The sequence below is a fragment of the Nothobranchius furzeri genome, chromosome 2 (assembly GCF_043380555.1).
Source record: "Nothobranchius furzeri strain GRZ-AD chromosome 2, NfurGRZ-RIMD1, whole genome shotgun sequence".
In the NCBI taxonomy this organism is placed as follows: domain Eukaryota; kingdom Metazoa; phylum Chordata; class Actinopteri; order Cyprinodontiformes; family Nothobranchiidae; genus Nothobranchius; species Nothobranchius furzeri.
This window is the reverse complement of record NC_091742.1, coordinates 21,518,962-21,533,125: the sequence shown is the minus strand read 5'-3', so window position 1 is coordinate 21,533,125 and position 14,164 is coordinate 21,518,962. Positions and strand designations below refer to the sequence as shown.

At 44.9% G+C, this 14,164-nt stretch overlaps 1 protein-coding gene across 4 annotated transcripts in view; it reads left to right on the top strand.

The window, feature by feature from the left end:
* runx2b (RUNX family transcription factor 2b) overlaps positions 1–3,870 on the top strand; it is a 59,752-nt gene extending 55,882 nt beyond the window's left edge. For all 4 annotated transcript variants that reach the window (XM_015948180.3, XM_015948178.3, XM_054748419.2 and 1 more), the window contains one exon: positions 1,171–3,870. In XM_015948180.3, the coding sequence (XP_015803666.1) occupies positions 1,171–1,646 (476 nt within the window). In that variant the 3' untranslated portion in view covers positions 1,647–3,870. The remainder of the gene's footprint in view (positions 1–1,170) is intronic.
* The last annotated feature ends 10,294 nt before the right edge of the window (positions 3,871–14,164 follow it).

Genomic DNA, 14,164 nt, shown 5'->3' with positions numbered 1-14,164 from the left:
TGAGGAGCACGCCGCCGTAGATGCTCCGTTTGCAACCTGAAACAATCCAGCTGCTGAGAAGTTCAATTTCCCGAGAAGCTTTTGCAGAATGTTCATCGGCTGGAGTCGTGACGCCTCCCCTCGGAAGTGATGTTTCCAAACAAACACGGTGGTCTCCTTTCCGCTAACAACGTTTCATCTTCAAAGTGAGAAACGAAGAGCCGAACAACTAAAGTCACACTTCTTTTTCCACAATCGCCCACTATTCCTGTCGGAATCAAACGGATGGAAAATAGGAAGTTTAAAGGCTTTAATTTGCAGCATATGCTATCTGACGCTAGCGACAAACCCAACTTCGCAATCCCTCCCTGCACATAAACACTGCGCCCTCCTCCTCCTCCTCTCGGAGCAGACATGGTGACACGGAAGACGCCTGGTGATTTATGATAAGAGCTCCATGGCTGCACTAAACCACCAAGAGGATGAAGGGAAGGAGGGGGATGTTGGAGGAGGAGGAAGACGAGGACCTCCTATTCTCCTTCAACTCCTGGCGAAGCTCGCCACAGCCAGTTAGTGGTTTTTGGGTATTGTTTAAGGGATGAAGTGAAAAGAGGAACGAAGGGTGAGATGGAGCAGCTCCTTCTCAGCTCTGGACTCACACACACACACGCAGACGCCGGAGCCGATGGGAGGCGAGGAGAGGAGCCACATCAGAGCTCAGCCCTGCCTCATTATGGATCTCATGGAAACTGTTTCTGCGCAAAGTGTTTCCACATGTGCAGCTCCTGATTCATCCCAACTGCTTTTTTATGTGCATACAGTATTCACACACACACACACCATTTGCACACACATTTGCATGCATAAACAATTATATGGATGCACATAAACATGCACCGACACACACGGAGGGGCAGCGGTGTGCATGGGAAATGCAGGAGAGTGAAACGCTGCAGAAAGTGATGAATTTAACGGATCATTTTATCCACACCGGTTCATTCACATATCTGGTTTCAAACAACTTCCCTAAGTCATTGATTTAAGTTTTAATTCCTGACACACTTAAAGGATGCCATCATAACGTGTGTGTGTGTGTGTGTGTGTGTGTGTGTGTGTGTGTGTGTGTGTGTGTGTGTGTGTGTGTGTGTGTGTGTGTGTGTGTGTGTGTGTGTGTGTGTGTGTGTGTTGCAGGCTCCTCAGACCTGAGCCCATTCCCGGGTCAGTTCGAGCGCCAGTTCCCGAGCCTTTCCTCCATCGCTGACAGCCGCTTCTCCAGCCCCCGCATGCACTACCCGCCCACCTTCACGTATTCGCCACCCGTCACTTCGGCCATGTCGCTCGGCAGCGCCCACTACCACTACCTACCCCCGCCCTACCCGGGCTCCACCCAGAGCCAGAGTGGACCCTTCCAGACCAGCAGCACGCCCTATCTCTACTACGGGGCGTCATCCAACTCCTACCAGTTCAGCATGGTCCCTGGCGGGGATCGCTCGCCTTCTCGGATGATCCCACCTTGCACTAGCGCCTCCACGGGCACCTCCCTGGTGAACCCCAACCTCCCCACCCAGACAGAAGGAGGGGTGGACGGGGATGGGAGCCACAGTAACTCCCCAACTGTTCTGAACCCCGGAGGCAGGATGGACGAGGCGGTCTGGAGGCCGTATTAAAAGTCGACTGACGTCTGAAAGCACAAAACCAAAAAAAAAGCGGATTTTTTTTCAGGCCTTGCCGGCTATCTGCTGCTTAGAAATACAGCAGAGATGAAAAAGAAGAGCAGACTTGTGCCGACTTGTCTTCCTGGAATGTGTTTTGACCGCGGCGCTACGAAGGGAGTCGTTCTCGCTGCAACGGTTTACTTGCAGCTGAGACGCTTCTCTGTTTTTAATCCACCAGCTGAGGGATGCTTTCTGCCTCTTTTGTACAGAGTTTCTACTTCCTTACCGCTTTTTGTTTGTTTGATTGTTTTATGCAGAGCATGTTTTTGTATGACAACAATATCACCATGCAAGTTAAGCACTGAGTAGCAGATGAGACAGTTTTGACAATCCTTGTTGCTTAGAGACAGTTAATTTATCTTGTACATTGTGGGTGAAACTTTGATGTAGATTGAAGCGTTTTTAACTTATGAAGCCATAAATTATGTATTGTATTTGAAACTTGAGTCGAAGGAGTGTAATCTGAATATTTTTGATGCGTCTAAATGACTAAGTTAATTTTTTTATAGGTAATTTAAGATTTATTTGGTTTTCTGTTGTAGCACCCAAAGATTTTTAATCCTTATGAAATATAATTTCCAAAGAGTATTGCGGCATGATGGAGGTTTCGGTTTGACTCGTTCGGAGGCCAACGTGTGCGTGAAAGGCGTCGGTATTTATTCAGCGATCACTTGCAGTGTGCCTCTCGGTAACCGATCGGTAAAAACGGCTTCAGTTTGGGAGAAATCGTCATCATTTAAGGACTTTTTGCTTCATTTTTTTATTCCGTCTTGTCAAACGTGCACTTATATAGTTGTAGTCCTTTTCAAAGTCAGAAGTCCAGTGGTGCACTTTAAAGCATCCGGTGGGGCTTTCTAAGGTCTGGTTGTGTTACATGAACTCCTCAGGACTGGAATTTTGCTCCGATCATCTCGCGGATTTGCAAAATCTGCATTTTTATTTTTCCCTTCATGCGCAGCCTGGCTGAAAGCTTGCTCAGGATTACAGCTTACACATGCCAAGTCTATTCTAGCTTTTGTATGCGTGAAGAAAGATTCTCCAGTTGTTTCACTTTTTTTCCGTCTTTAAGACAAAAAAAGAACATTCCGAGTTACATTTATCTCTAGTTTTGTTTTGATTTAAAAAGTCTTGGATGCTCTGGGTTCATATTCACCAAGACTTTGGGAGATTCTTTAAGGAAAAAGTGCAAAAAAACACAAATAAAGGAGGTGATTGGATTCAGCTGCTGGCAGCAAACTGGTGACCAAAAAGCGACAGGAGCTTTGTGTCTGTTTGTTTCATAAAAGCACTTATTTCTTGTTTTATTTCTAGCAGCACTTGCGGCTGGCTGCCAGCAGAGCTCGTGGTTTTGGTCCTGCCGCCACACACACACACACACACACACACACACACACACAAACTTGGACAGACCATGCGTTTACATAGGAGTTGAATCTGAACTCACAGAGCTGTTTTTTGTTTAAAAACAAAGAAGAAACCCTTTTTTTCAGTTTTCTTTTGCTTTTCAGCTCTTGTTGGTGATAAATTGACCCAACTGAAAAAGAAATTAACTGATAAAATCACTAAATGAGAGCTTAAAGTTTAAAATTTGCACTCAGGATGTTCCAAACTCCAAAGAAACTGAACTTAAAAGTGTCCTGACTGCCTCAGACAAACTAAAAAAAATGTAGCTATTATGATTTATGAATAAAAATTTAAATATTTTATGGTGTTTTCAACATTTAATTTATCTTCCATTACCTTGTTTTCTGCTTTCTTTTGGAGCTGGACAGGAACTGGAATTAAAATCTGTTTACACGTTACGCAGCACTGACATCCCACTCTGCCTCTGTTCTGCTTTTATTCCTTTCGCCATCAAAAGCATTTTAAATGTTGGATTTTTAAAAGAAAAGTCATAAAAAAAACTTGTGTTATTTAAGGATCTACATGTATAATATCCAGGAATTGTACTTCTTTCTTGCTCATATGTAAAGTTTACGTGTTTATTTCTATTTTTATTCTCATGAACTTTGGTCAGGAAATTGAATCTAACAGCTGCTGTTGGATTTTGCTGGTACGTTTCATCAGTTCTTTTCTATTTCTAAGGGACAAACAGACCTGACAACAGTGAGTGAAATTGGCATTGTGATTGTACATTTTGTTTATTGTAAGAATAAAATTGGTATTTTGTAACTTATCTTTTCTGCTTAAGCTCATTATTTTTGTTTCAACAAAACGGCGAATTCCCTTTGATCAGCGAATGTTGGGTTTGACGGCTACAGAGTCAAGGAATGTCTCTTTTTTTACTTTTGTTATTGGTAAAATGTTATATTGTTATTAGCATTTACGTATGTTCTACATTCTTAACTTTCTTTGAGTGAATTATAATCTGATGGGTTTCTTTCATTTCTTTTATTTACCTTTAGAAATAAAAAAGAAACATATAATTTTACTGAAATAGGATTATAGGGTCATAAAGGGATGCACGTGGTCAGCAACAATAACCAGGTCGGCTCAGGTGGGACTGAGAAACATTTCTTCTTGATCCAATCCAGGATGGATCCCTGTTTTCATGTTGGTGGTATCAAATTCTGACTCGACCATCTGAATGTTACGGTTGAAATCCAGATTAGGAAAGGTGCTTCCAGTCCCTTCTGGTCCAGTTCTGGTGATCAGCCTCCATTTTCTCTTTTTATCTGACAGGAGTGACATCTGCTGACATTTCCACTCACAATCCTCAACAGCTGCTTACCGGGTTGATTCTCTGAAGTGGCTGTGGGTTCAAATCCCAGTGGAACACACTAACTTGTCAGGCGCTAACATCGACGTCACGTTCAAATAAACTTCCTTTATCCTTCTGATGCTCAGTCAACAGGTCGTCCTCACTGTGTTTAGATCAAATTCCCAAACGTCTCAGCTTCTGGAAGTCATCTCGAGATTCCCTGTGTAATTTTTGGTGACCCACGGTGGGGGTCCACCTGCACTGAGCCTATGCCGACTGGACCTGTAAGTGAGTCTGTGTTGATGCTCCAGCTCTGGAACAAAACAAAATAAAGTTGAAACCGCAATGGAAAGCAGCTACATTTGTTTCACGTCTTTAATTTAAAAACAATTTGGCCCCTGCCTTCTTTTCTGGGTGCTTGGAAAACATTCGCCCATCAGAAATCCAATTAAGCGAACTCCCAATTCTCCAAGCTCCTTTCACAATCTTGACCGAGACTACCACCAAGCAGATCTCAGAGCACAAGTAGTGGTGTCATCTCTCGTCTGCCCCTCTGTCTGCACCGGCGTTGTCTTTGGATGGGGTGGAGTATGCAGCTTGGACCCCACTCTCCCCTGAGCGCACCGCCAGACAACCACCGCCATGGCTGCATTTCAAAGGTCCTCTGTGAAACCGAAGAGACGGAGACAGGAGCAGGAGCGGGGAGAACCAGGGAAGCTGTTTTACATTATTCCGAGACATAATAGAGCCAATCTCAGTGTGTGTGTGTGTGTGTGTGTGTGTGTGTGTGTGTGTGTGTGTGTGTGTGTGTGTGTGTGTGTGTGTGTGTGTGTGTGTGTGTGTGTGTGTGTGTGTGTGTGTGTGTGTGTGTGTGTGTGTGTGTGTGTGTCAGATCTACACCATCTCCACATGTTTTGTTAACGCTCAGATTCGGGAGCATTCTCCGGATTGCCCTGAGTATGGATTGGATTGAAGAAGAAAAAAGGGGTTCCTGCTAGTTTCAGGTTCACATTCTTGAAGTTCTCAGCCGTTTCTAGCAATTACAGCAATGAACTGCAGAGGAGCGGCGGAACCCAGACACCCAGGAAATTAGCATAATGTCCTGCACACACGGGAGAGGCCTCAGCACGGAGACAGGCTTGTTTAGTGAAAGCCACTGAATTAACGTGATCCCAGAGAGGATGCACATCTGAATTTCATCCCGAGTTGTTCAGCTGCAATGCTCTCCCTTCAGGAGATTATGCAATTTAAGGGGAATAGGAACAAGAATTTGAAGGGAGATTAGAGAATTGTGGGAATCATTGTGTTTAAAGGCAGAAAACGCACATAAACAGCTGATGCCCCATGCAAACTGTTTACATGACCTCTACAGACATTTCATAAGAGCTGCTGAGGCGGGAAGTGAGCCTCCAGGGCCCCGTCTCATTCCCAGACACATGTATCTCCAGTGTTTCCGCCTTCACTAACAAGCCGGTGTGTGTGTGTGTGTGTGTGTGTGTGTGTGTGTGTGTGTGTGTGTGTGTGTGTGTGTGTGTGCGCGTGTGTGTGTGTGTGTGTGTGTGTGTGTGTGTGTGTGTGTGTGTGTGTGTGTGTGTGTGTGTGTGTGTGTGTGTGTGTGTGAAAGAGAATCTTGATTTCTCATTTACTCCCAGAATAAATGCCGCTCTCATGGGCTGCCCTTTTGGTTGGTGGGGGAGTATGGGGGGTTAATGTGTTGAATCAGCACGAAGCTTGGACCTCCCTGAACCTCTGTAATCTGATTACATCTGTGCTTCAGTCGACAGCCCCCCCAAAAAAGTCTCAGAGGAAGACTCAGTCTGAGCTAAAAAGCTCAAAAGTGATTCTAATTGTCAACATCCCTTCAGCTCCTGAGGGATTTTTAAAACTGCAGCAACAAGAATTGTGTACTTTGGCGCACTCTAGTGGCTTTCATTGAAAACCATAGAGATCTGCTGAAGATGGGGGGTGGTGAGGGGGGAGGGGGGGGGGGGGTGTAATTGCAGTTACCTATGAGGTTTCCAGCTCAGCTCAAAAGCAGTTCTGGATGTGGCTGTGCTGTTATGTTCACAGAACGGCTGCGGTCCTCCATATGTTTCCCTCCACAGGCTGCACAAGGAGCTTTTCCCTTCACAGATGAATGCCACAGATGAAAAGTCGGTTGGTTTCTAACTTACAACTCGTCTTTCGACCTGTAGTAAAAGAAACGATCAGCTGGCAGGCTGGCTGCATCCAGGCAACAGCCCAGAACTGTGCAGACACGGTGCGGCTGTGAGGTGGCCGGCACCAGAATCCATTCATCACCAGATTAAAGGCTGCGTGTGTCTACAGCTCGCTTTGGAAACTCTGGACTCCGTGAAGCCATTTGCTAATCAGAGGGTGCTCTTATGAAAACTGAATTGTCTATATTTAATGGAGCACAGATTATGCCATCTGATACCGGCCACACAGCCTGACAGCAAGGACAAGAGACTGTAAAGATGTGAGTGTCAGGACCATGGACAGCGACCAAACTCAGACAAAAGGTCTCTTTGTTCTTTACACACCATCAGAAACTCACCATCACTCAACAGAGGCTGAATGCTGCAGCTTAACTGTGTCTGGATTAAGTATTTGTGCAAAACAAAGTATTTATACTTTGCTAGGTAATAATATAAAATTATTATTAATCAGATCTTTTGAAATTTCAGTGATCGTTAAGTTTAAATTGTCTGACTTTCACACAGTTTTCTCATAAAGTTGCAGCGTTTCTAAACTTTTTCAACAACATGGCAACTGTGCACTTTAATTTATGAAAATATTTATTTTATAGCAGGTGAAATTCTGGGATAACTTCTCTATTTACTACCAGGCCTACAGGTGTGTTTAAATGCCTGGTTAACTAAGGCTGCGGTTGGTACTAAATGCACTATGAATTATTACCATATGTTTTACGCAAACATGGTTACTGTTATACATCGTCATTAGGGATGGGTACCGAATTCGGTACTTTTTAAGGTACCGACCGAATTCCACAGTACAGACCGAGCACCGATTCACTTCATTTGAAACGTGCTTCGTTTCGGTACCCGTCCTTCACACTGAGAACTTGCCTTGACAGCTGCGCATGCGCAAGAGCGTTATGTCATTGGTCGCTGCAAGCAAGTTGTAAACAGAGCAGTTCCGGTAGGTAAATAAAATGTCTGGCATTAGCTTGATTTGTTAGCTTCCGTTTCACTAATGGTGCGTTCGCTTTCTCCTCGGAACTCCGAAATTCCGACTAGAAGAACATGAACCGGTCTCCAGTGGTCAATGGGCAATCAGGCGGGGTACACGCTGGACAAAGTGCCAGTCCATTGCAGGGCAACACAGAGACACACAGAACAAACAATCATACACACACACACACACACACACACACACACACACACACACACACACACCTAAGGACAATTTAGACAGACCAATCAACCTAACAGTCATGTTTTTGGACTGTGGGAGGAAGCCGGAGTACCCGGAGAGAACCACGCTTGCACAGGGAGAACATGCTAACTCCATGCAGAAAGATCCCAGGCCGGGAAGCGAACCCAGGACCTTCTTGCTGCAAGGCAACAGCTCTAACCACTGCGCCACTGCGCAGCCCCGAAATATTTACGATAAAGTTTTGGTATCAGACGAGGCATTTTAGCTGAAGCTATACCGCTCCACCTGTGAGTGTAAAACTGTAAGGCTTGTCGTCGACACTCAGACATCAAATTCTGATTGCTTTACAGCCAGACAGGACACGGAAAAAATAAATAATAAATGTCTGGTTCACACTGCAAGATTTTAAATCAGTTTTGTAATTTGATGATGTAAGGATTTGGATTCTCCACGCTAGACAGTCTAAAACATCCTGTGCATCACCAGGGGAGGGACGGTGTCCAGTACAAGGAGCCACCTCTTGGCTCCGCGGACAGTGTTGACCCACGTAGCTGGGACCCAGTCTGCTCCACCTTGTCCTTTGGCTGGCAGGCACAAAGTCAACCTCCTGCAGCAACCTGTCTGTGCTGCCACCATGGCTCCAGCGTCGTCCCCTCTCCCGCTGGCTGCTGCGCCCACCGCCAGTCTCTCCGCAGCCCCTGGCACAGCTCCGCTCCTTGGACACATCACGCCCTCCTCGGCCCAAGGCCCTAACAAGATGCAGAGGCACCAGCACCAAAATTGCGCCACTCACATTGGGCAGGACAGGGCAACCCACAGTCCTCCTCACTTAGTCGCTTGTCCACATCCTGGGATGGTGCTCCAGGTGCCGATCTGCATTTCAGGGTGGTCGGGCGTTCGTGTCCTTGCCAGAGACGTCACCGTCCAGGGTGCGTCTCTTACTCTTAGATGTCATGCATGTCTCTGGTGTCTGCTGCTCTTCTGGACTCTTTCCTTGGTTCCTTTTATACCTCGTTTTGAGTCCATTGCACCTGTGGGCATTCCACACCTGTTCCCATCTGTCCTAATTAGTGTCTCTGGGAGGTACCACAAAGGGAAAAACCATTCAAAACACAAAATAAGCATGTCAACAATAAAACACAAATCATGCAACTTAAACTAAATCCAAACTTTTCCACTTTGTGACAAATACATGAAGATGAATGTTTTTAAAAACATCTTCTCTAACTAAAACTTAGTCACAAGGACTTACCGTGAACTAAATGAGCCTCAAAACTGTCCGTTGCTGCAGGAGTCCAGGCTTTCTTTGGAGAGTCCGGATCGCCTCCTATCATCTCTTTCGTATTTTGCGGTTGTTTACGGAGGAAATTCCGATAAAACTTTTTATCAAGCCTCACACGGGCCGAACTATCGACCACACAGTAAGAATGATCCATCTGCTTCGCTGAATCCTCCTCCAGACATCCAAAATAACCGAATTATAGGCAAAAAACGTAAACACTGACGTCCCAAGAGAACTTCCTATTGTTCTTCACTTTATCATGCTCAAACTTTAAAACGGCTAATGTCAAGATGTACAACTATGAAGTCACCGAGGTTTGAAGATACTGCTGCCTTTTGTTTAAACGAGGCATTCATCCTGAAATCAATTATTTTTTCAGGCGGAATAGAAAAAAAATGTATTACAATGTTTCATTTTCATTTACACTTAATCAGTGACACATATACTAACACTTACCCATCTCAACAAATCCCACAACAGTTCCTTTTGAAATTAGACCAAAATTAATCGAATAGGCCTTGGAGTTACAGAAATATACTCAATAAAGTGTGGGCATGTCCTGCCTAAGGCCCAAAGGGTTTAACATCCCAGATTTGTGACCAGAGCGGTCCCGACATCCTTCCAAGCAGATACAATCACTCTCAACACCTCACACATGGCAGGAAAATCTTATAAGATTATCTTTAAAGCCAATACGGTAATAGGGCGTGTCCTAAAAGGGAGTCATAAACGTCTTTTTGCAAACAAATCTGCTGTGGTCTGTGATGTGAATGAACATCTACTGAGTTGTTTTCTGGGGAAAAAGGCTCTGATGCTCCTGTTTCAGGAAGTATAAGTTAGTCGGAGGAGAAGGGGGTGGGAAACAACACATTCTCACACCCAAGGCGTTTAAATATGACGCGTGTGACCAAGCCTCAATATATGACGATTCGGGATGCCCCAGCGCGTCAGGAGACGATGATCAGGGACAAACAGCTGACACAGCGTCCCAGAGCGTCGGTATCCGACGCCGGTGGTGAGACGGACATTAGAACTACTTGTGAACTATTTAACCTTCCCCTCACCCCAATCCTAACCTTAAGGTCACAGTTTATGGACTTTAAGGTTAGGATTGGGGTGAGGGGAAGGTTAAATAGTCGAATAATGTCCGTGTGACCGAGCGCGTCATACATTGACACCAGCGGAGCCACGTGAACCAGTGTGTCCCTGATCGTCGTCCCCTGACGCGCTGGGGCATCCCGAATCATCATATATTGAGGCCTGGTCACACACGTCATATTTTGACGCCTTGGGTGTGAGAATGTGTTGTGGGAAATGACGAGTCTTACTCATTAATTTTGATAATACGCAGATGTCTTACCTTTGACAGCAAAAGTGACTTTGTGTTGTTGGACTCGTCTTCGTCTAACAGGGCTGGGGGCCGAGACGACTTGTCTACCTTCCACATGCAGGCTAAATTTACAGGCACTGGTAGAACATGTATTAATAACTGCGATCTTAATTCTGCAGTTTCCTGGAGGGACTGAAAAGAGCTCTAGGGTCTGTTAAAACTTTCCTAGCTTAGCGTTAATTGAAGGACTGAACCGCCACAATAACCACTGCTGAATGGTGCACAACCACTGTGACATGAAGTTGGGGCTTCTTGGGGAAATCCACCACATAACTGTGACCATATGAAGGTGGCAGGCAAACGGAGGGCACAGGATGCCAACCATTGTGTCTGGTTCAGCTTCAAACATTCGTCCTCTCCATCACCACAGATCATAACTCGTGTTAGAGGCTCATTTTATGGTTTATGACTGGAAAGTAAAAGTCTGAGTTTTCCGCAGTGATTTATAAAGTGAGCGCCCGCCTGACGGCGTGGATGTGCGAGGGCTGCTGAGGATCCAGACGTATCCGACACGTGAACCTGAGGGTCACTAAAATACAGTTATTTATATATTGGAACACAGCAAATAGGGTGTGACTCACTAGTAGGTATCAATACCTGACATCATCATCTCACATAATTAGCACGGTGTCCACATCCTTCTCCAGTGACGAGGATAATTTCATGTGGTTCCCGGCTGGAACTGAAGCCTCAACCATTAAATCAAACCAACAGCATAAGTACCACTTGGCTCTGCTGTCTGCAGACATGATTCTTCTCCAAAAACTCCCCATCAGATATGTTTATTGTTATCTCCTTCCTCAATTTTACCCTGGTTTTTTAAGTTCTCCATACATGAAAATGATCAGCTGACTCCGAGCTGAAACAGACCCGTCTGCAGGCCAGCTTCAGCCTCCGTGTAACTAAGAGAAGAGCTGCCGTTTGCCAAGAACCGTCTCTGGTGAGGTCGTCAGTCTTCAGTCGAAACCACAGGCGCACGCCAGGCAGATCAATAATCCCCATCAAGCTTCACCACAAGCCACTCAAAGCTCCGAGGACAGGCAAGCGGAGAGGAGTCAGGGGACTTCCTGGGAATCTGAGATGGTCTCCGTCTCCGAGTGGAAGAGATGAGGACTTGTCTCCTTTAAACATCCTATCAAAGAGTTCCTGTATTCTGATTAGACTCTTCCTTTTTAAGCTTAATGGTTCTCAGATTGCTCTGTAAATGGGGCTAATGGGGATGTCAGATGCCGGTCTTTAACAAAAATCAGGAATAACATGAAACAGGGACTGGAAAAGGAATTTTATTAGTGAAAAGGTACGAGCTGTCCCACCAAAACCTCTCCTATCCTTCCAGCCCAGACTTTGCCATTATTGCATCACACTAACTCGAAGGAAGTTGAAGTTGAAGGAAAATAAATTGAATTCTATTGAATTTCCATTAAATTAAACTGAATTTGCTGAGTTAAACTAATCTAAATTAAATCAATCTTCCAACTGATTTAAATGGAAATGAATCTTTATGAATATAGTCAAACTGAACTGAACTTAAATTAACTAGGTTGAATAAAACTGAATTTAACCGACCCAAATTATAAACAAATCAAGAAATTTTACTGAACTGAGACAAAAGAAATATTTTACTGAATCAGTTTAACTGAACTAAATCCAGTCAGTGTGACTTCAGTTGAACTGAATGGAATCAAAGTGGGATAAATTGAACTGAACTCCATTGAACTGGACTGAAATGGGTTTAAGCATCTAGGAGTCTTGTTCACAAGTGAGGGAAAGATGGATCAGGAGATTGATAGGCGAATTGGTGCTGTGATGTGTAAGTTGTACCATTATTGTCTGTCGTGGTGAAGGAAGCTGAGCCAGAAGGCAAAACTCTTGATTTACCAGTTGACCTACGTTCCTACCCTTACCTGTGGTCACGAGCTGTGGGTAGTGACTGAAAAAATGAGATTGTGGATGCAAACTGCTGAAATGAGTTTTCTCCACAGGGTGTCTGTGTCATGGTCTGTGTCTTCCCTCATGTGTCTCCTCGTGTCCTCCATCCCTCTCTAGGTTCCCATTTTGTGTCTCATAAGTGCCCTCATGTGTCCTTTGTCTGCGTCTCATTTTTGTGTCTTCTGTTTGCAGCCCTTTAGATCATTCTTCCCATGTCCTGTGTTCATTTAGTCATCCCCAGCCCCTCCAGGTGTTCCTTCACGTTCTGTGTCCTTGTAGCTCCAGTCTTTTTGTCCCCAGCTCCCTCCTGGTTTTATTCATGTCTCTTAGTCTTCCCACCTCAGTTTATATATGTCTGTCAGTGTGTGTGTGTGTGTGTGTGTGTGTGTGTGCGTGCGTGTGCGTGTGTGTGTGTGTGTGTGTGTGTGTGTGTGTGTGTGTGTGTGTGTGTGTGTGTGTGTGTGTGTGTGTGTGTGTGTGTGTGTGTGTGTGAGTCCTTCCCTCAGTCTTTAGGTTTAGTTTTGTGTTTTATAGTTTTAGGTTTATCTGCCCTCCTCTGGCTCTGTTACCCATTTAGTTAATTGTATTCATCTGCTTTCCCTCCAGCCCTCACTCCACACACCTGTTTCCCTAATTGCTCCTCCCAGTCTATATAAGCCCTGTCTTGTCTCTGTGTTGCGTCAGTCCATTGTGGTAATTCTGTCAGTATTCACGTTCCTTATCTCTAGTATTACTTGTGCTTCTCGTGTCTCAGTGTTTGATCTTGGACATTTTTGGATTTTTGGTTCCCTGCCTTGGATTTATTCTTTTGTTTCATCATTCAAATAAAGGATTTTTTCTTTATATCATCTTCTGCCTCGTGTCATCCTGGGGTATCTGCATTTTGGGTCCTCCCATTGTGACAGTCTGGACTCCCCCTTAGAGATAAGGTGAGAAACTCAGGGAAGACTCAAAGGAAGACCCAGGACATGTGAGACTATGACTCTTGGCTGGCCAGGGAACACCTTGGGATTTCCCCGGAAGGACTGGGCCAAGTGGCAGTAGAGAGGGCAGTCTGGGCCTCTCTGCTTAAATTGCTACCCCCGCGACCTGACCCCAGATAAGTAGACGATAATAGATGGATGGATTATTTTAATGAATAAAAATCAGTTCAATTGGACTGTACTGAACTTAGAGTTTAACTTAACTAAACTAAATTAAAGAGAAATAGAATTAATTAAACTTAGTTGTACTGAACTTACTGAATTAAATGGATCTTAGTGCAACTAGTCTCTCCCAGTATATCTACTGTTTGGAGCAGCCAAATACGACCTGCTCCTCTAGGGGAGATGTGCATGGCAGTGTTTTTTAAACTATGGGTCTGGCCCTTAATTGGATCACAGTGTTGCTTCTGGTGGGTCCTCAAACCTTCTAGAGCACCAGTTTATTTTAATCAGCAAAGGTCTCAAAGCACGACTCAACTTACACAAATTATGCCTGAGCTGAAAAGGTTTACTAAACATGGCTTTAAAAGTGCAGTCAGTGTGTGTGTGTGTGTGTGTGTGTGTGTGTGTGTGTGTGTGTGTGTGTGTGTGTGTGTGTGTGTGTGTGTGTGTGTGTGTGTGTGTGTGTGTGTCAGGCTGTACGGTGGCCTAGCCAAGGCCAGCGACTGGTGGATCCACTGGGAGTGCAGCAGCAGATTAATGTGGCACGCCAGGCCCCATGACCAGACGTGTTTGACATTAATGCTCCGCTGTATATTATCCAGCTTGCAGAAATGTTGGATGTGA